The 22,321-nt window shown below is 43.2% G+C and overlaps 1 protein-coding gene across 3 annotated transcripts in view; it reads left to right on the top strand.

Moving 5' to 3' along the window:
• The window catches only part of KDM4C (lysine demethylase 4C), a 409,790-nt gene extending 387,810 nt beyond the window's left edge, over positions 1-21,980 (top strand). For all 3 annotated transcript variants that reach the window (XM_027549308.1, XM_027549310.1, XM_027549309.1), the window contains 3 exons: positions 9,990-10,109; positions 13,685-13,777; positions 20,916-21,980. In XM_027549308.1, coding sequence (XP_027405109.1) covers positions 9,990-10,109; positions 13,685-13,777; positions 20,916-21,092 — 390 coding nt within the window. In that variant the 3' untranslated portion in view covers positions 21,093-21,980. The remainder of the gene's footprint in view (positions 1-9,989; positions 10,110-13,684; positions 13,778-20,915) is intronic.
• Positions 21,981-22,321: the final 341 nt, after the last annotated feature.

Raw genomic sequence — 22,321 nt, 5'->3', positions numbered from 1 at the left:
TGAAACCTATTGTATGAAGCAGCATGGCGTCCAGCACATAATCTAGATTAGGAAATGGCAACTCCTCACTATTCTTGCCTGAAAAACTGCGTGGACAGAAGAGTCTGGAGGGCTGCAGTCCATGGGGTCGCAAAGAGTCAGACACAACTGAGTGACTGAACATGCATGCACACACCAACATGGAAACACTCAGGTAGTGTTTATGACTATGGTGGCAGTTGTTACTATTGGTGGTGAAGGCTAGTAATTTTTAGTCAACTCATTGGTCAAGAGAGTCCCTAAGCACAAAATTCCCAGTAATATCTTCCATACCTTTATAAAAGGAGGACTGCAGAAGAAGTATCAGAAAGATTTCAACATACTGACCCCATTTTCAAGTAGTTTATATATATGGGGCTTTTAGGAGTTGAACTGGAAGCATTTCCTGCATTGACTCCTGGTTTGGTGGGGAGTCAGCCCAGGGATCATTGGTGGGATTATTCGAGAACACTCCTGAGGGGTAGAGAAAGGGTCAGCCTACAGCTCTGTGCTTTTGACCTGGCCACACACACCCCTCAACAGTCAGTGTGATAGCCTGACCAGCTATGGAGCCCTGATAAAATTAAGCTGCTACACCACAGCTTCCATCAGTGGTCCCCACAAAGTGCTGGGGGAGCTGCCAGCTCCATCTGGTGTCTACATCACTGCTCTCTCCCATCTTACAGCATTCCCATAGACCAAGCCAGATGCGTGTAGGAGAGTCCTGAAGGGGGGGACTCTCTGACTCATTCACTCATGTGGCTGGGGATATACTACTGAGGGGAAGGCCTGAGGAATTAGGTTAATCATGAGGAGAAGGGCCTTGACACAGTTGATGTCATGGGAGCCTGAGTCATGAACACAGAGTCACCACTTCTCTGCCCATTCACCTATGATCACATACAGTACATCATATTGTAGGTATTCATATATTCGTGTATATATTTGAGTCCCTATCTGGATTTTGAATTCTTTGAAAGAAAGCACTCTGAGAGGACTGTTTTCGTCTCTGCCTTCCAGTGCCAAGTCAGTGCCAGGCACCAGGAGACACAGTGTATGCCAGGGAGGGAGAAGAGGCAGGGAGGAAGAGAGGAGTGGCCTCTCCCCAAGGCAGGGAGAAGAGAATAAATGGCCCTTTTGGTTCCATTCGTACTCTGCAGTTCCAGGGATACAGAGAACCCCTGGCCAGCACTTCAGAGCCGCCTTGCTTAGCCCCACACGTTCCAGCTGCTCCCCTTGTCCTTCTCACAGGCCTTTGCAGTCAGGTCAGCTCCCCAATGTCACCCCTGATTCTAGTTACTGACTTTTCTTATGCTTCCTCCCTACAAAAGAGCCAGAAAGATAATTCCAAAAGAAATTGCTTAGCTTTGTATTTTCTATGATTTTAGAAGCTTTTTCATGCCAGCATCTCACCTAGTTGTAATAACAAAAATGTGACTTCTTTTAGCGCTGTACCTTCCGAGGCGTAATGCTGTAGTAACTTGCAGAAGAATACAATCTCCTGCATCTCTGGGGCCTCAGAACTTTTACCAGGAATTGTTTTCACTCTTGGCTTATAGCAAAAGGGGAAGTGTGTACTAACCAGCTAATTGGCCCCCAGAAGTTTACCAAATAAGTGTCAGTACTGTTCTTTCTGTAAAGAAGATACTGTCTTTTGGAAGATGGGTATGGTTAAGTGTCAGGCAGTGGAGAAAGGTGGCTGCTGGAAAGGAATTTGGCTGTTTGAGGGAATAAGGAGGCATCACTCCAAGAGATAACCAGAGTATCAGTATACAGAAAGGGAATCTGTCCCTTGTAAAAGACTTAAAAATCTCTTACACAGGAAAACTGGGCATCAGACATGGAATTTTCCCAGAATGATGAGTGTCCGTGTGGAAGTAGGTTGGCTTGAATTCATTGCCCCACAGGCTGAAATGACAGTGTTTGACAACTAGTACAGAGCATAGAGAAGAGGTCTGTTGGAAGGCTGCCACTGTGAAAGGGGTATAGTCAAAGGAACCAGCATGGAATCAGTTCTTCCTTTATACACAGGATGTATGGGCTGTGCTGGGAGAGAATCTTCTTGAGCGTTGGTTCTCAGTGTGGCCGAGAGGAGGGATTAGGAAGTCATTTAGCCTGGACTCCACCTTGGACTGACTGAAGCAGAATTTTGTCGAGTGGCTAAAAATAGACTTAACTACACTAGAGAAGTCTGATGGTGAATTTTTCAAAGCTGATGAATTTAACTTTATAGTTTATATACCTATTCACCAAGTAATTCTGGTTCTACAAGTCTATTCTAAGAAAACAGTCAGTAATTTGGACAAAGATTTATGGAGAAAAATATACAATAGTATTATGGATGGTATGAGAAAAATGGAATGACCTATATATCTCACAATAGGAGAATGCTTAAATTAATTGTGGAATATCCATAAATGTTGTGTATATTCAGTAAAATGGAGTTTTTAAAGGATAATTAATAACTAAGAAGATCCTCTGAATTATAGGTGATCAGTAGCAAGGTACAAAATCATCCAAGTATGTAAAAGGGAAAATATGTGATTTCATTTATGAGGTGCTAACAAATAGCCAGATTCTATTTCAAATCCTAAAAAATGATGCTGTGAAAGTGCTGCACTCAATATTGCCAGCCTCCTGAGAAATCTGTATGCAGGTCAAGAAGCAATAATGACTACTGGACATGGAACAACAGACTGATTCCAAATCAGGAAAGCTTTCCAATGGTGGTTACCCAGGATTGGAGGACCAGAAATGGAGAGCTGTTTTTTTATATTTATTTATTTGTAATTGATTGATGATTGCTTTACAACATTGGTTTGATTCCTGTCATACAGCAACATGAATTAACCGTAGCAGTACGTAGGTCCCTTCCCTACCCCATCCCTCTAGGTTGCTACATCGCCTCAGTTTGAGTTCCCTGAGTCAAAGAGCAAATTTCCATTGGCTATCTATTTACACCCGGCAGTGTGTATGCTTCCATGCTACTCTCTGCATTCATCTCACCCTGCCCTTCCTCTTCCCCGCCCTTTTCCACAAGCCTGTTCTCTATGTCTGCGTCTCTGTTGCTGCTCTCCGAATAGGTTCATCAGTACCATCTTTCTTGATTCCATAAATATGCGTTAATATATGATATTTGTTTTTGTCTTTCTGACTTAGCTCATTCTATATAATAGGCTCTAGGTTCATCTGCAGGAGGTGGAGAGTTATTGTTTAATGGGTGTGGAGTTTCAGTTTGGGATGATGAAAATCTGGGAAGGAGGGTGGTGATGATTGTACAACATTGTGAATATACTTAAGGCCACTAAAATGTATACTTGAAAATGGTTAAGGCGGCAAGTTTATGTTTTGTCTGTTTTACCATGGTAGAAAGACCCTTCCCCCTCAAGTGCTGTGGGATGTGTGAGGACCACAGTGGGAACTGCACTGTGAGGTCTTCACGGCTGCAGCCAGGTCTGCTGCTTTAGGAAGAGGGCAGCTGTGCTCTCACATGAAAGAAAATAAAGGCTGTGGCTATGAGGGAAGACATTTTATCTGTAGAGGAGGTCCGAATTTTTTTTTTTTTAATGCATGGAAGCATAGAGAAAAATCAACATTATAACAGGATTTATATATAGGTGATGAAAATATGGGTTAAGTTTGTTTTTCCATCTTTAAAATAAAAAAATCTATAATTTCCCCAAAGGATATAGAGTAGAAACTCAGAACAAAAGTTACTTGGAAACTACAAAAATCATACTGATGTTTGTCAAGTCTATGCCTAGCTAAATAAACTACTTGAAACTGTTCCAGTGTGGGAAAAAAAAAGAAAAATAATTTTAAAATGTTTTCTATCTTTGTTATTAGACTGACAGTTGTTAGTAAATTATTGAAACTTATATACACTTATATACAACAAGCAGTGCAAAATTTAATCCATATAATATGGTACGTCCCTTTGGAAGTCATCTCCTTGAGAACCCCCTCTAAAGGGCTACCACTGCAGAGAGCACATCTTCAGACTGCAGAGTACATTGGAAACTTGGTTATTGTTGTTTAGTTGCTAACTTGTGTCCAACTCTTTGCAATCCCTGCGGTATGCCAGGCTTCTCTGTCCTTCACCATCTACCTGGAGTTTGCTCAAACTCATGTCCATTGAGTCCATGATACCATCCAACCATCTCATCCTCTGTAGTCTCCTCCTCCTGCCTTCAATCTTTCCTAGCATCAGGGTCTTTTCTAATGAGTCAGTTCTTCGCATCAGGTAGCCAAAGTATTGGAGCTTCAGCATCAGTCCTTCCAATGAATATTCAGAATTGATTTCCTTTAGGATCAACTGGTTCGATCTTGCAGTCCACTGGGCTTTCAAGAGTTTTCTCCAGCAACACAGTTAGAAAGCATCAATTCTTCAGCACTCAGCCTTCTTTATGGTCCAACTCTCACATCCATACATGACTACTGGAAAAGCCATAGCTTTGACTAAATGGACTTTTGTCGGCAAAGTGATGCCTCTGCTTTTTAATACACTGCCTGGGTTTTTCATAGCTTTTCTTCCAAGGAGCAAGCATCTTTTAATTTCATGGCTGCAGTCACTGTCTGCAGTGATTTCGGAGCCCAAGAAAGTACAACTTGGGGGCAGTCACGAATCATCTAGGGCCATGTCTTGTGAACAGGTGGGTGGTGCCATGAATATGTTCCCTTCCTTTTTGAGGGATGGTTTTCCTCATAAGTCCTTTGAATGAGGATTGGGTGGTGTGGGAAACCTTCCATTTTTATATTCCACTGTTAAATCAAAGGATCTTTCCCCACGTTGTGAGGAGGGAACTACCACCACCCAAACCTGCCATTACTTATCTGTCAAAGTCATTAGCAGCAAGCAACAAAAACTAACTGGAACTCAGAGATTCCCTGGTAGTCCAGTGATTAGGCTTCTTCACTTTGATTGCCAGACCTGGGTTAAATCCCCGGTCACGGAACTAAGATCCCGCAAGCTGCACAGCGCAGCCAAAAACAAAACAAAAAGCTTACTGTAAAGTGATTTAGGCACTACAGGAACTTAGTGGAAAGTTATTAGGACACCCATGGGATATCCAAGAATTCAGAAAAACAAGGTCAAACAATAGGTGAGAAAGGGAGGCTGCTCAGCTGGGAGGTGAATAGGACCAGGTCACCTCCCCTTCCGGGGCCCTGGAGCAGGGCTCTGCCATCAACACACATGAGCTGCTGCTACCTTTGAGAGCATCCTCCTCCACTGTTTCTCTGCATCTCTGGTCACAGGTTCTACATCCTGGGCAGGTGGAGCCAAAATTGGCCTGACCCAGTCTATACCTGCTGCCAGGGACTCTGGGCCAGGGCGTATCTAGGATCTTTCAGCATTTGTAATGGCACCTGAGCTCTGCCTTCCACTGAGAGTTTGAAAGGGAGAAGGGGTTTCAGAGGCTGAGGAGCCAAACCGATGACAGATAGCCAGGTTGATGAGCACATGCCTATCGTTTTTTTAATACCTGCCCGAGTCCAGTAATGAGCTGGTGATTATCCCCCAGTGCAGCGGCTGGCATCAGTTTACTCTTGGTCATTTAAGCATTTTCTGCATGGGGGATTGTCTGAGGTTCCAAACTACATGCTGATGAATTACTGGGATTTCATGTATCGTGTCTTCATCTGATGTAATCAGACTGGTAGATGGGCTGCCTGCCCTGTGGATTTTACTTAGTAGAGTAGAGGCGAGGAGTGGGAGAGAGAGTAAGGTAGGCAGCATGCAAGGACAGCTGCTGCCTCTAGAGGTCCTTTTTAAAGGGCCTAGTCGGAGTTCCAAAAACACAGTGACTTTGGAATTCCGATAATCAGACTGGCTGTTGGGCTTTTCCCTTTTGTTAGTAGAGAAAGTACAGGGGTTTGGCATGACTTAGGCAAGAATGTGATATGACACCATCTTGTCACTGGAATTGTGGCTCATCTCAGTCCTCTAGTCATAGGCAAAAGTCCGCTCTTGAGTGTGATGACTACTTCTGTCTTTCATTTTCACGTCCCTTGTGTAGTACTCTACTGCAGGCTGACTGACAGCTCCAGACGCCAGCATCCCTGTGGACAGAGCACTGGCAGATTTCAGGGGAGTTCATACATCCCTGGAGGCAGTGCAGCAGAGGGTAAACAGGTGTTTATGGCAAGTGAAGGCAGACTTCTGAGAGTCTAGACGGCAGGTGGGAGAAATGCATTAGTCAAGGTTTTTAACACATATACTTTTCCAGCAGAGGTGTTCACTTGTTCCAGCAACACACTAAGAGCTGCATCAGGAGGTCCATTCTATAATGCTTAAAAAACCATCCCAGTCACGTAGAGTGGAGGGCAGTGGCAATTGGAACCTCCAATTGTAATGTGTGTCCCCAGAGGTTCAGACCACACTTGGAGAAGCTCTGCTTTGTTTGATTCCTCACGCACAGCGGGGACCTTTTATTTTTAACAGAAACCTTCCCCCCCCCCCCTCCCCCGCCCCTGCATGAAATCTTACTCAGAAACCCAATCTATGAATCAAATACAAATTCTGTTCTGGTGGCTGAAGCTCACTCACTCCACATGGACTCCAGCCCTTGCAGGCACCCCGGAGCCCCCAGCCTACAGCAGTGGGGCTCAGTGTGACAGGCCTCCAGGCATGGGCATGACACCCTCTGTCTGTCTCTGCCTTGAAGAGCTGGACACCATTGACTCCTCTAGTGTCTCACACAGGTGGTCAGTAAATAGATTAGTGACTGTTAAAGTCTGAAGGAACATCCAGCAGTTTCTGCACTGGAGGAGTCAGGGAAGCATAAATATCAAACTTTTTAACTTCTTTTCATCAGTTCGCATACTCCTAATCCCATTCCTGTTTAAATGCTTTATATACACCATGTAGTCATAGGAAGTTTCTGGCAGACTCAAGATTTGAGACCATTTCTCTATGGAGGAGACTAGGTGTTACAGAAATAAACTATTTTGTGTTTTACTGTGAGCTGCTTTAAGCCCATTTGGAAGGTAATGCTACTCACTAAATGAAGTTATATGCAAATCTAAGTATATCCTCTTCCACCTAAAGGACCTAGCAAAGGGTGGGAAGCGCCACATCATGACAGAATAGTGCCGCCTGGTGGGGAAGGGGGAAGGGAAACTCTCAAAACAGCCTTATGTTCTTGTGTTCTTCTCTGCAGCCTTATGTTCAATTTGGTTGGTTATTCTTCTTTATTCTTCTACTGTGAATAAAGGAAAAAGAGCTCTGAAAGCAAGAAATTGAGAAAGCAAGCAAGATTGTCTCCCCTAGATTTTGACGTGAGAGAGAGTGAAGTGGTGGCGACTGATACATAGCAGTTAGGTGGGAGCTGAGCTGGAAGGGGTCTGTGAGCTCCGCTGCTTTGTGCCAAATTAAGATTTGCTGTGAGTCAAGCGTTTGCCGACAGTAAGAAAAAAACTATCTCATACATTTAGTTCGGACACCTTTTCAAAAAAGGATTATCCGTCACTCTAAGGTTGCATACATTTTAGTTTACTAACAAGGTTGTATGTTTATGATAAATGCCTTGAGTATCCTTTATACATTGCTCAGGCCATATCTCTGTGGCCATTGGCAACACCTTGGTGATATGATACCAGGAATTGCAGCTCAGGATTAGTTTGGGGTAGTTATTCTAAAGGCTAGTAAACCTGTGTTGAAGGTCAAATCTGTAAAACTAAGGGCATAACTTCCCCGCTTGGAGGTGGCTTGTGGTGGGACTGTGGCTTCATATCCATCAAGGCCTTGACTTGCCTCTGTTGGGATTGAAGAAGGACCAATTGAAAGGGCCTGAGGGGAAGCAGTTAGAGAAGGAGGTCAGGGTTTGAAAACTTAAAATGCCTCCTTTATTTGTAATAAAGCAGATACTGGAGAGTGTGGCTTACATCTGTGGGCGAAGGATTCTCCTGATACCCTGGACCTGAGAATTAGGCCTTCTGGTGACCTGTGGTGCAGGACACCACCCATTCCCTCTGTGGAAGGAGCAGAGGAGCTCTGCAGAAAGAAAGAAAGTGAGGGGCAAAGCAGAAGTTACCCGCCTCCCGATTCCCCCAGCTCTGCTTTTCTTCCTTAAGAGGGCTTTCACTATTCAGGGTCTTCTGTGTTTCCATACAAATTGTAAAATTGTCCTAACCTGAAACTAATACACTGTAAATCAACTATACTCCAATAAGAATTAAATTTTAAAAAGTGAAAAAAAAAAAAGCCAGGAGTTATTACCCCCAATAGTGCTTCCTCCACATGGAGAAAATCTTTAGATGAAGGAAGAAACATACTCTTGTTCTCCCTCTGCCCCCATCACCAAAGCATCTGGGTTTTAGCTCAGAGTTATCCCAGAGCTGATGTAGCTTCCTAACCCAGGAGACCAGACAGTGTCTATTTAGAAGCTAGCTACACCTTCCAAATGTTCTTAGTACCAGGTTCATCTTGGGAAGGGGAGGGAAATGAAAAGTGATATGATAACCCTGGGGGCTTATATAGAATACAGTTCATCTTACCTTTTCAATTCTGCATTGCCTGAGGTCAAATATTATGAAAGCCAATAAGAAACTTATTTTAATTTGACTAAGTTTGAAGCAAACTATCAACTCTGCAGAGCCTCTTCTTGTGTTTGTTTGCCTATAGCTTTAAGTGGAAGCATAGTCTGCAGTGAGAAAGTATACATACTTGCCACGTATACTCTTGAATCCAGCAATAACTCAGGAATCAAACCCAGGTCTCCCACCTTGCAGGCAGATTCTTTGCCATCTGAACCACCAAGGAAGCCCAGTAAAAGGACCACTCCTTGTTGAAGCAAACTTTCTGTTAATAATGAAAAGTAATGTAGGGTGGGTTTCTAATCATAAACCACTAAATATTTCCTGTATGTGCCTCTCATTTAAACCACAGGATCATGCCCAGTCTGCATTTATAACTTGACTGGTCAAGTGTGCATTTCAGTCAGTGAGATTGGCCTTGTCAGTAAAATACCAGGATTAGCAAAACATGAATTGTTAAATGTGCAGAAAGTTTATCAAAGTAGTCAAGTATTTAATTTCTTTGTATTAAAATTTTATTGTCATACTTAATACATACAAATTTAAGTTTGCAAACTGTATCTGTAAACTAACCCTGTGCCCCACAAAAAAGGATTTTCCAGGATGAACTACCGGGGGATTTACTCAAGAGTTGCTGCCTGAGGAGGAGGTGGAGTAGAGTGGAAGAAGTAAAGAAAGAAGACTGGTCATAGGTGTCCCCATGATCACCCATGAAAGGAGCGGCCAGTCAGTGAATGAGAGATGCAGGCAGAAGGCCTGTTGAGGCAGGTCCAGGGTTCTTCAGAAAAGGGCCGCTAAACAGGACAGCACCTCGCAGCCTCACCCGACACACTCGATGTTCCTGGCACTTTCCCTTGCTGCTGCTTCAAGACCTGCCAGCTCCACTGATGGTCTGCTTCTCTTCTGGCCCCGGTGTCCTCTGTTCTTTGTCTCTTACCCAGCTTCATTTCTCCAGAGCTTGCTTGGAGGCTCAGTTTCCTTCTCAGTAAAATAGGGCCAATTCATAGTCTCTGCCTACTTCATGGAATGATTGTGGGGATCACATGAGATGTATGTTAAAGCATTTTGTTGACTGCAAGATGCTGTATAAATGTCAGGTGTTATAAATCATTAACCAGTCTATTTTTCAACTAAAGCAGTTTCTATGCACATTTTACTTACCCTCTGAACAATTCTCAGTCAAACAGCAAGTGTAAATGCCTATGTTTCTTCCTTCTTGGATTATGGTGGTTCCTTTGCAACTTTATGATCTAGGCTGAATCTTTAAGTACTCCTTTGGCTCATAACTCTTCCCCTGAACACCCATGCAAGATCATAATCCATAAAACATAGAGGCAATAACTCCTTTTAATTGCCAGGAGTTCATCATTTGCTAAGTTCTAAATGCAGTCACTTAGACATTTGCCTTGAAAAGCCCGACTCCGTTTATCCTGCAGAGCCGAGACTGTGTGAAGCTAGGCCCTCCTGCCGAGGGGGAAGTCGTGCAAGTCAAGTGGCCCGATGGCAAACTCTACGGGGCCAAGTATCTCGGATCAAATGTTGCCCACATGTACCAGGTGAGTGCTGCCCTGGGTGTGATGCTTGCTGAGACAGGAGAAGCCAGAGGGCAGATGGTATATCCAGTGTGCTATGGGTCAAGAAGCTAGAATTTAGAACACCTGCTGTTTTATAAAAAAGGCAAAGTTTCAAAGACTGATGACCCAGATAATAGAGTTTTATTCTAGGAATAATAAAGTTCTATACTGGGAGACTAATCACATTTGATAAATGGATTAATAGTCAGGAGTATAGTTAGGTCAGAAAGATGACCGACTGGACAACAGGCTGCTTTCTTGTGTTTCTGTTATATGGGAAAAGAATAAGTGGCTGGATTATCTAACTAAGCCAAGTCAGTGATGGCTGTTCATCACCCAGCAGCCCCTGAATGGGTGGCTTTTCCCTGACAGACGTCATCCCCGTTGACATTTCAGCAAACCTAAACCAGTGGTGTCTCAGCACAGATGGAGCCATTTGTGCACCCAGGCGTGCATGCCTGCTAAGTCGCTTCAGTCATGTTTGACTCTTTGCAACCCAATGGACTGTAGCCTCCCCAGGCTCCCCTGTCCATGCGGATTCTCCAAGCAAGAATACTGGAGTGGGTTGCCATGTTCTTCTCCAGGAGATCTTCCTGACCCAGGGATCAAACCTGCATCTCTTAGGTCTCCTGCATTGGCAGGCAGCTTGCTTTATAGGATGCTTTTGTGATGAAAAGTACAGTTGTCAGTTGGGAAGTCTGTTCACTGAACAACTGTATATATTATTTTAAAAACACATGTATACAATTAAAAAGTCTCCCCTGGTGGCTCAGACAGTAAAGAAGATTCCTGCATTGCAGGAGACTGGGGTTTGATCCATGGGTCGGGAATATCCCCTGGAGAAGGAAATGGCAACCCACTCCAGTATTCTTGCCTGGAGAATTCCATGGACAGAAGAGCCTCGCAGGCCTACAGTCTGTGGAGTCACAGAGTCAGACACAACTGAGTGACTAACACTTATACAATTAAAAAATGAACTATATCCCTATTAGAAATGAGGATGAGTTAAGCTCTAATAAGAAAAACAACATGGATGGCACATGTGCGTTTCTGTTCCTTCAGAAAGACTTTTAAAAAGGAACAGATTTATTAGAACCAATACATTATAGTACTTCTAGTAATGTGATGGCAGAAATCAGCATTCTCAAGCAGTAGTGTAAAAACAGGAAGACTGAAGTAAAAGGAGAAAAAGCAAGAAGGTTCAGGCCTGTTAAGTTAAAAACAGCTTGAGAATGATAAGCCTTCCAGTTTCCTCAGAGAAATTGTTCAAAGACTGATAAGGGGCTTGGGCTTAAATGGAAAAGAACATTAAAAGACTGCACCAAAAACTGGAGCACAGTGTAATTAGCAGTGTTCAAAGACATTTGGAAAACTTCGGGAAGGACATTTTTTAAGGTGTAGAAAAAGCCAAGGGGAGTGTGTGTGTGTGTACACTATAAAGGCCATTTCCCCCTCTATATTGGTGACAGTGTTAAGTTGCAGATTGAGGTCATTTACAGCAGGTTAGGTGTGGGAGCGTTTTTGTGTCAGAATGTCCAAAATCAGGCAAAAATTAGAAGACAGGCTGGTAATACTGGAGTCTCCTAAAAAAGAGCTTTACTACATCATTCAAAAGAAAATACATTTAATTAAACAATACTTGCAAAAGTGAAGCATCTTACATGTAGCAAAGCTGTTAGCTACATGAAAAGTATCATGAGGACATGTTGAAATTCTGGCTAATTAGTAATCAGTGTGTTAATTTCAGTCGAATTTATGATGGCCTATCAACATAGAATAGTGAGCATATTTATAGACTCAATGAAAAAGTTAAGACTAATATTAAAATTGTCTCTCGAGTACAAATAGTACTTTAAAATTCTTCATTAAACCAAGTGGCCTTTTAAGGTCATTTTGTGTTTTGTGTCTAATTATTCAGCTTCACCATTGACTAAGCAAAGACATTTATAAAAATAGAACCAAAATACCTATTGCACAGTGCCAAGTATCCTAGGTATATGCATTTGGGGGTCCTCACAGTAACTCTCCAAGATAGGGTTTTTGAATCCTATTTTACAAATGAGGGGGAGAAAGCCTCAGCAAATTTGATAATTTGTCCAAGTGCACAGAGCTGGTAAAGGGAAGAGCCAGAATTTACTCTCTGCTCTGTCCAAACTCTGGTGAACAACCATTCCAGCCTTTGAGGGACTGTCCTGGATTTTAGCACTGAAAATCTTGCATCCTGTGAGATGCCTCAGTCCTGGACACACTGGGATGGTTGGTCACCATCCCATAATTCCTCTGTTTTAAAACAGACTTTTTCTCTTTTAGAATTCTCAAATGATTGGCAACAGAAGAAAGGTAGGCACAGGTAGTTCTAGCTATGCGATCAAACTATATAAATGGGATGACACGTTGGCCTAATTAAAGTTAAAAAAAACCATTCTGTTGAAACAAGGCCAGGAAGAAAAGCCTTCCCATCTCAGCCTTCTGGGAACTAGCAGGGAGAGGGCCCCTGTGACCAAGACCTAATTCTGCCCCATTGTTTGAGCTCAGTCAGATGGGAGCAGTACATGGATAATACAAAGTTTAACTATATATTTTATCTTTAGTAGCTTTTTAAACTTCAGCAGATTGTTTTTATTAACATAGCACAGCTACATGATTTAACTCACCTTTTTAACAAGCATATATTTATTTCTTAAAAGAATTCAGACAGACAGAACATACTAGAATTAGATATTCTACCTCGATTGCATCCCTTTCGTTGTTTTCTTCTGGGAGAGTTCATGTGGGATTAAGCCTAGATCAGGATCACTTTGAATAGGGTGTTTGATGAAGTTCCCCAGATTATGTTTCTGTTATTCAATGTCACTTACTTTTTCTCTAACAAAACAGCATAAAAATTGCAAAAAATAGATAATGAAAATACTTCCATTTGAATAGCTTGGAAAAACAAACTTTAAACATTTTCATTTAGATGGTTATATATTTTCACCCATTGACATGGTTGACACATGAGGTTGAAGGGAACCTGAGATTTTTCTGGCCTTTTGGTTGAATTTAACAAAAGTGAGTTTTGAAAGTTAAAGTTCTATAAGAACTTGAGAAATTATTTTATTTGGGAGGATTATAAGAGTAAAATATGTTATCACTTTTTTCTCAAAGAGAAACACCCTCCCTCTTAAGTCATCAGAGCATCTTAAAGAAACAAAGAGCGCCGACAGGCTCCACCAGCCTTAGTGCTAAACTGGCCACAGTCTCCTGAGAAATCATCTGAGCAGCAGTTCTTTTTCTTTTTTTTTTTTTTGCTTTGGGGGCATAAAGTTTTCATATCACATATTCCAGGACACTAATTGTCAAGAATTTTGGCCTGTTTGAAACATGCTTTGTTCTTAGTCTGATAAGGGAAAGAGCTTTTCTCCCTTCCTTGGCTGTTGGCTAGTTCTCTTGGTTTGTTCTGTTTGAATCCTTTTTCTCTTTTTTTGTGTGTGTGGCGAATTGGAACCCTGAAGAAAATGGTGAATGCTTCTTGCTTTTTAAAAAATATACCATGCTCAATGCTTATTTTTCATTAGGTTGAATTTGAAGATGGATCCCAGATAGCAATGAAGAGAGAGGACATCTACACTTTAGACGAAGAGTTACCTAAGAGAGTGAAAGCTCGATTTGTAAGTACTGGATAATCTCTCTGAGGGGTCTGCCCTGTGAATCCCTCCTTTAGCACTGTTTTCCTGAGCCCAGCGGAAACACACTCAGGCCTTTGGACTGATTTTTTAGGAAGCCAATGCATCTTTTCCCTTATTGAAATCTATTTAATCCAAAGCAAATATATTTGATCAGAAACGGGGAAACCAGTGCAAGTTCCTCATTTTTCTTTCTAATGAGGTCAAATGATGCTTCTTTATGTTAACATCTGTTGGCATACAAAAAGTTATTGAGTACATATTCTGTGCAAGAGAACTGGGAACACACAAAGATACCATCAAGACATTTACAGTCTTGTTAGTGGAAGCCATGTTAAAAGAAGGCTTTCAGTAGGAGATTAATGGAGACTCAGTGTAGCAAACATCTAGTTTGCTGTAGCCTTATCATATACAGTGCAGCCTTGAACAGTGTGGGGAGTTGGGGTGCTGACTCTCCACACACTCACATATGGCTTATATAGTCAGATCAACCAGCTGTGGACCGTATAGTACCATCAGGTTTACTATTGAAAAAAATTTGTGTATAAGTGGACCCATGCAGTTCAAACCCATGTTTTCAAGGTCAACTATATTGATCAACTTCTCTCTCTCTGAAGGTTTATTAATGGTTGTGTCAATTCATAATTTAAATGAAACTCTCAGTTTTATAAAAGAAGGAAGCCCAAATACTAGTTATAGGAATAGTAAAGTGGTGTTTGTTTGTTTTTTTTTAAAGAAAGCATTATTAGTTTCAAGCCCTGTACATACCATTAAAAGACAAACATGGACAAATAATCAAATTGAAGTTGTTAAAAAATATAATTCACAATAACTTAGTTTTCATTATTGTGTCATGAAATATTTTCTGGACCCTGAAATGAAGCCAGTTTTACTCATTTAGAATTACATACAGTGCTTTTGTGAAGTGATAAACACTAAAGGAAATAAACACTAAAGGAGATTGGAATGAGGGGCTTTTTCTGACTAAAATGAATTTTTTTCTGAATAAATGACATCCTTCGTTTTCATTGCATGCTAATAATATACTTTTAGGCAATGATAGAGTTATCCTAGATTAGTTTGGAAAAACCATCTGTTTCCTTAAATGTTCACCTGTCTGTTCAGCCCCTCTCCTGTCAGGTGGGGTCCCGAGTCAACTACATCAGGGGTGAACTGAGTTTCTTCTCAGCTGCATCCTGAGGGGAAGGTCCTTCACGGTAAAACAATCAAGAGACGAGCGACAGTGCGACCCACCCAATGAGGAAGCATGACATGTAGGGAACCGCATGCCTGAAATAGGTTAACTCTCAGATAATAAACAGCAGGGAAAGGGAAGATAAAGTATTCCTAGAGTAAAGACGTCTGTAAAACCGTAAAAGAGACCTAAAACCCTGGGTAATTTGTCGGTGTTCTAGGTCTTGAAATCTCTTAAGAACAACTTTCCAGGGTGCTCAAGATGACTGTCTCTCATCCTGTTGCTTGTATTTCCCTTGGATTCTCCATCCCTTTCCCTTTTCTTTTTCTTTATCAAATCACCTGGAGATTTAGAGGTTGGGAAATGGAGTAGGGAGCCCTCTGGAAGTCCCTCAGGTCTTTGATTTTCTAATTCATGTATGATTAAGCATCCTACCAGCTGGGTCTTGTAGATTTCAAATACCATTTCTTAATCACATTAAAAGAAAGCTGCTCTGATCACAATCTCTTTGTTCCACAGTAGATTTGGCTCTAATGTCAGTGTGCTTTCCCATGTAGCTTTACTTGAGCACAGCTTCTGAGTTTTCTAAGATCCATCTCTCAGAGCAGTCACACCAAATTGAACTTTTATTTTTAATTTTCAGAGAAAAAAATTTTAATTAAAAATATATAAATCACATAGATATTCTGAATCTAACCTGTTACGAACCTAGTAGAAAACCTCTTCAGGAACAAAATCTAGCTTGCTCACAGTCACTAAATCCAGTTTGCCACCTCTGATTTTAGTAAATCAAAGACTTAACGTGCTTCTGTTGTAACAAACCAGCTTTTCCTTCAGGTTTGTGTATAACCCTCGGCCCTTGGCTAGCCTATGAATGCTATTTTTTTTTTCCACTTGGTGAAACAAATCTAATTGGAAAACTTGTTGATGGAAAATACTTTATAATTAGAGGGGTTTTGTTGTTGTTGTTGTTTTAAGGAAGGGCAGGTTGCAGCCCTCACTGGGAGGCCTTCATGTTTTAATGACTTCTGCTCACCCAGACACATGCTGACTTGGGGAGAAATTTTTCAAGAGAGTCAGCAGTCCACCTCGGTGATTGTGCTGGGTTCCTTCCCACCAACTTCAGAAACGGCCCCATTACCTTTTATTGTCTCACAGAATAACCATAGCAATGGTGCATAATTAACTGGCGCTGCTGGTAAATCGGTTTTATTATTAATTTGAGAGGTTGACTTTTGCTTTCTTCACACAGTGGCAACACTTTCATAGATGTTTCATTTTCTTCTTTAACTTTAGCACTTATAAAACGGAAAGATTACTCAGAGGAGATGCTTTGCCAAGAATGAATGAGCCAAAACTGTTTTCTTCCAACGACAGAGAGTGCCCAGCCCATCCACAGTCTCTTACTTTGCTTCCTGGGTGAAGCTGGGTAGCATCTGGGGGAAGCCACAGAGGGAGCCTGTCACCCTGGAGGACTGTCTCACGAACTGGCAGGGAACATGCTCGACTTTTAATCTGTGCCTGTTTTTAGTTTTCAAGCTTCTTTGTTCCATTGTTTGTCTCTTCTTCATGACTGATCACCTGTTTTCAAGCCTTCAAATCTAGGCTCTGCCTCTGTCATCACCCGGGGCGGGGGCCTCCATGACATAATGAGGTGTACTGTACATTGGTGGCATCTCAATAAAAACCAGTTGGGAGCACATTGAAGGGGAAAAAATAGGGAATTAGGAAGGAAAAATAGTGCTTTAAGCTTTACGGGAAGGGGGAATCAAGATGGCAGAGGAGTAGGACATGGAGCCCACCTCCTCCCGCAGATATGTCCAGAGGGGTTTGCACAGAACATCTAATGAGTACTGGCAGAAGACCTCAGACTTCTGAAAGGGCAAGAAAACCTCCACATAATCGGTTAGGATGAAAGAAAAAAAAAAGAGAGAGAAAGGAGTGGGGACAAGACCTGTGCCCCAGGGAGGGGGCTGTGAAGGAGGAAAGGTCCCCTCACTGGACAGGTGCAAAGCTTCAGAGCCTCAGAGGAGAGCACAGCAACCAGCTTCTGGAAGGCAAAACAGAGAGTGACCCACACTCCCTGGCAGAAGATGCTTATGCGCTGGCCCAGGCAGGGGCCGGGTGCTAAAGCTTGGGCTTCAGAGGTCATACCCAGGGAGAGGAGTGGAGTTGGCTACACGCAGACAACCTGTAGAGGCTGGAATATTGCAACTGAGGCTGCACACGGAAGAAGCCTGGGCCCTCAGAGAGGCGGGGACCCATTGTTGAGCACCATGCAAGGAGAGGGGCAGGAACCGCCAATGGAACTCCTTTCCCTGCACATGCTCTCAGGCAGCAGATGCCACCTACAAATTCCGGGGGTAGGCATGAGCGAGCACCACCATTGTGAGCTTCAGAGGCAGGCATGGACCACTGAGAGAGCCGGGAGCAGATGCCAGTCACTGCCCCTGCCATCCAGGGAGCGTGTGTGGGCAGCGGGCAGGGGCCAATCACTGTGCCTGCTGTTTCGGAGTCTCAGGGGCTGCTGCTGGGAGACCCACAAGCTGGTGCTGATTGCTACCCTGGTGTACTCGAGCTGGTGCTAGGAAACCCACAAGCCAGTGCCAGTTGCTGCCTGTGTACTTGGAGTGAGTGTGGGCTGCCAAACCTTTGTTGTTGTTGTTCAGTCACCAAGTCATGTCTGACTCTGCAAACCCATGGACTTCAACATGCCAGCCTTCCCTGTCCTTCACTATCTCCTGGAATTTGCTCAAATCCATGTCCATTGAGTCATTGATGCCGTCCAGCCACCTCATTCTCTGCCATCCCCTTCTCCTTTTGCCTTCTGTCTTTCCCTGTGTCAGGATCTTTTCCCATGATTGGCCATTTGCCTCAGGTGGCCAAAGTATTGGCATACCCCACATGAAGGGTATAAGAGCCAGCACATGCTGAGGAAGGAGACAGAAGCATCCAAACTAAAAGCAGCCCCTCGACTCCAGACAAGACAGCAGAGTAGAAGGACTTCAGCTCATGTCCTGTCATGAAAACACCAAAATCACAGCTAAGTGCTGAACAACCATCAGCAAAAAAGACTGGAACCTACCAAAAAAGATATTTTACATCCAGAGACAAAGCCACACAAGATGGAGCGGGAGTCCAGAGCCCCAGGTCAGGCTCCCCAGCCTAACACTCTGGCATCAGGAGGAGGAGTCCTCAGAGCATTTGGCTTTGAAGGCTGGTGGGCCTTGAGGGCAGGCGCTCCACAGGACTGGGGCAAACAGAGACTCCACTCTTGGGGTGCACACAAGACTTCACATGCAGTGGGACCCAGGGCAAAGCAGTAACTCATAGGATCCTGGACTAGGCCTACCTGTGGGTCTTGGAGGGTCTTCTGGAGAGGAGGGGGCCCACTGTGGCTCACTATGGGGGCAAGGACACTGGTGGTGGAGGCCCCAGGGAATATTGATCACTGTGAGCTCTCTTGGAGGTTGCACTTATAGCACCAAGATCTGACCCCACCTAACAGCCTGCAGGTTCCAGTGCTGAGAGGCATCAGGCCAAACAGCCAGCAAGGGGGAGCATGGCCCCACCCATCAGCAGACAGCCTGCCTAAGCTTATACTGACCTCACAGGCACCTCTAAACACACCCTTTGACACATCTGAGTGAGGTACCACCTCACAAAAGTCGGAAGGGTCATCATCAAAAAATCTACAATCAATGCTTGAGAAGGGATAGAGAAAAGGGAACCAACCCTCCTACGCTGTTAGTGGGAATGTAAATCAGTACGCCACTGTGAACAGTATGAAAGTTCCTTAAGAAACATAAGATACAGCTACCATATGACCCAACAATCCCACTCCTAGCATATATCTGGAGAAAACTGTAATCCAAAAAGATCCATGCACCCCAGTGTTCACTGCAGCACTGTTTACAATAGTCAAGTCATGGAAGCAACCTAAATGTCCATCAACAGAGGAATGGATAAAGAAGATGCGGGGTGTGTGTGTATATATATATATATATACACACTGGAACGTTACTCATAGAAAGAATAAAATAATTCCATTTGTAGCAACATGGATGGACCTAGAGATTATAAAAGAAGACAAATATGATACCACTTATAAGATAATTCAACTGAACTTATTTACAAAACAGAAATAGACAGACTTCAAAAACAAAGTATGGTTACCAAAGGAGAAATAGGGGGAGAAAGGATAAATTAGGAGTTTGGAATTAACATATAGGCACCTACTGCATATAAAATAGATGATCAACCAGGACCTACTGTATAGCACAGGGAATCCTCAATATCCGTAATGACCCGTATGGAAAAAGGATGGGTATATGTACACGTGTAACTGAATCGCTCGCTGTGCACCTGAAACCAACACAATGGTATAAATCAGTGACACTCCAATGTAAAATAAAGGTTAAATTTTTTTTAAAAGTAAACTTTACTGGAGCATAACAGAAAAAGCCCACATTCCTTTGCCTAGCTAACACTTACTGAGCAGTGACTGTGGCAAAGTACATTGCTTGGTGTGGGAGCACATGTAAAATTCAATTTATAGTCCCTGATATGCTCACCTTCAAGGGATCCAAGGAACCCCTGATGGGGCATCACCTACCCGTCATCTCGACCCATGCCTTCATTCTACTACATTGACATGTAATGTGTTCCAGGAATCCAAAAGAAGGAACCTCATTTTTGTCAGTCACAGAGAAGACAGGATATCTTCTGTGCAAAGGAAACAGTACATTTAAAGACAGAGGCTGGAGACAATTAAGTGTGACCAGGAATTGCAAATAAGTCAGTCTAATCCAAGCATGGGGTAGGATTATGTCCGGTTATGTACATCCAGCCTGAAAGTATAGCCGTCACCTTGAAGGCAGTGAGGCTACTGGAGATCATAAGCAGGGGTGTCCTGTAGTCAGAGAGTGCAGAGACATTTCTTCTAGTAGTTCTGGGAGACTAGGGCGCAGCACTGTCACAGTGGTTTAGCAGGGGAAGCGTGAGGGCCTGCACCATGGGGTCAGTAGGGTCAAAGAAGAAAGGAGGGAGGGCTTCGGGGTCCTGGACAGGATGGGGACAAGGGGAAGTTTACAAAGACCTTACATCAAATCGACGAAGTTAGATTTGATGGGGGTAGTGCTGCCATTTATGGAATTTAGGAAGGACAGCAATGGAGAAAGAAGACTTGTTCACTCTAGGATAGGAAGATTCTAAGTGCCTCCAGGATAAACATTCTGAGATGCCTGCTGGGTAGTTGGACATGCAGGCTTGAGCACGGGGGGAGGTATGAACCAGAGTAAGACGTGAGCGTCTTTAGAAACGATGTCAAAATTGAAGTTGAGTGTAGCTTGGTAGGCCCGGGGAGCATATGTAGAGAGGAAAAGTCCACACGCAAAGCCTCAGGGCCATCAGAGTTGAGCAAATAGTTAAGGGGAGCCCTGACACATGAACAGTGAGCAGCCAGAGGACGAGGAAGAGGGCTTACAAAATGACAGAGAGCTTCATGCAAGAGTGAGGTGACAGAAATCATATACATTTAGGGTAGAGGAGTGTCCCAGGAACCAGGACAGTTGCAAGGAAGTGGTGGGAACAGAGACCCAGAGGTAAGTAGGAATAAGAGTGAATTAGAGCCGACTGTGGACAAGTCAGTCACATACCTGGTCAGGCAAGGGCATGAATAGTCAGGGAGACTTAAATGAGAAGACTTGAGTTCTGCTTGTGTTGAGGAAAGTCCCCGAGGGCTGGAGATCCTGAAGAAAATGAGGCTAAATGGAAGTAGATGGGGGTGGGGAGGCACTCATGACCCCTGGTGTGGGCTTCTCCTAAGGGGCCTCAGCCCCTTCCCCACCCCTGACTGAGCCCGGCCTTTGTGTGTTCCTGTGAAGTCAAGTGCCTGCTCTTCTGCACAGTAACATTGGCTGTTCTTAGTCCACAGCTTCTGACATGCGATTTGAAGACACATTTTATGGAACAGACATAATCCAGGGGGAGAAAAAGAGACAGAGAGTGCTGAGCTCCAGATTCAAGAATGAATACGTGGATGACCCCGTCTACCGCACTTTCTTGAAGAGCTCTTTCCAGAAGAAGTGTCAGAAGAGGCAGTAGTCTACCTACATTGCTCTGCAGGCCACAGAATGACTTGGGCAGAAGAGGACCGAGGAAGGACAGCCTGGGGCTGTGCCGTGTGTTTCACTGGGGTAGGTGACAGGCTGTGTCTCTGACAGTGGAAAATCAGGCTCCCCAGAGTGTGGTCACCAGAACTGCAAAATACACATTATTAATTGGATACCACAGTCTGAAGCTGTCTCCTAGTCTTGCTTTCACTTGTTAGCAGTTGTCTCCTTTGATCCCAAAGAATTTTTCTCAGTGAAGGAAATCACTCACCAAAAAAGCCACTGCCAGAGGAGGTGGATCCCCACACACAGCTTTTAGGCCTAAGAAGGAACAGAGACTGCTCTCCTCCCTGAGCAAGTGGGGGCCTCCAGGCCCAGGTGGGAGGGTAGTAACATATATTTTCCACAGTCAGGGAAGGACTCTCACTTATTTGTTTTAAATAGAAGTTTTTATAAAACATTTTTAAAACACAAATGGCATGTATGGTAATGAGATTTACCCGTGTGCTATCTGTATTTCCCTTGTACAGAACTTTTACATTTTTTTATATCCCTTTTACTTTGGGTTGTGTCTGATGAGAACTGAGTTGTTGGCCTCTGTGAAATTTTTGGCTCTTGAGAAAGAATCCTTATGAATTGTCTGGGAATTTTATATATTTAAAGAGGGAGATCTGGGACTGTTATTTTTAAACACTTTTTTTTCATAATACATATTCTGAGTAGATATTTATAAATATGTTTCTTTCATTATGTGTTTGTAAGATTAGAGTTAAAAATAAATATGCCTCGATGCATAGTTTTGAGGTAATATGATTTTTCCTTTTTGCAACAGCTTGAAAATGTACTAGTGTTTAAAAATAAAGATTTCCATTTTCTCCAATTCTGTCTTCTAACTTGCTTATTTGTCTAGGTTTAAACCTAAAGAAAACAAGTTTTGTTTGTGAGCTGACTATGAAGACATTATGGGGCCCTGGCTTCAGACCCTTCCCTCACTGACTTTGTCCATAACTGTGGACGCACTGCCAGACATTTATGGCTGTATCGCCAGGGATAAAGTCTCCTCTGCCTGCTTGCGGTGCCTGCTGAAGTGTTTTCCTCAGCTCCTCCTTTGGGCCTGAAAGAAACCTGAGCATCTGGAGTCTCAAACTCTTTTCATACAGGTCTCTTGGTCCTCAGCTTCGCTGGCAGGGGCTTTATGGATCCTCCAGTCCCTTCCATCAC

The sequence above is a fragment of the Bos indicus x Bos taurus genome, chromosome 8 (genome assembly GCF_003369695.1).
Source record: "Bos indicus x Bos taurus breed Angus x Brahman F1 hybrid chromosome 8, Bos_hybrid_MaternalHap_v2.0, whole genome shotgun sequence".
Taxonomy (NCBI): domain Eukaryota; kingdom Metazoa; phylum Chordata; class Mammalia; order Artiodactyla; family Bovidae; genus Bos; species Bos indicus x Bos taurus.
Note: the sequence above shows the minus strand (reverse complement) of the source record. Positions and strands in the feature narration are given on the sequence as shown.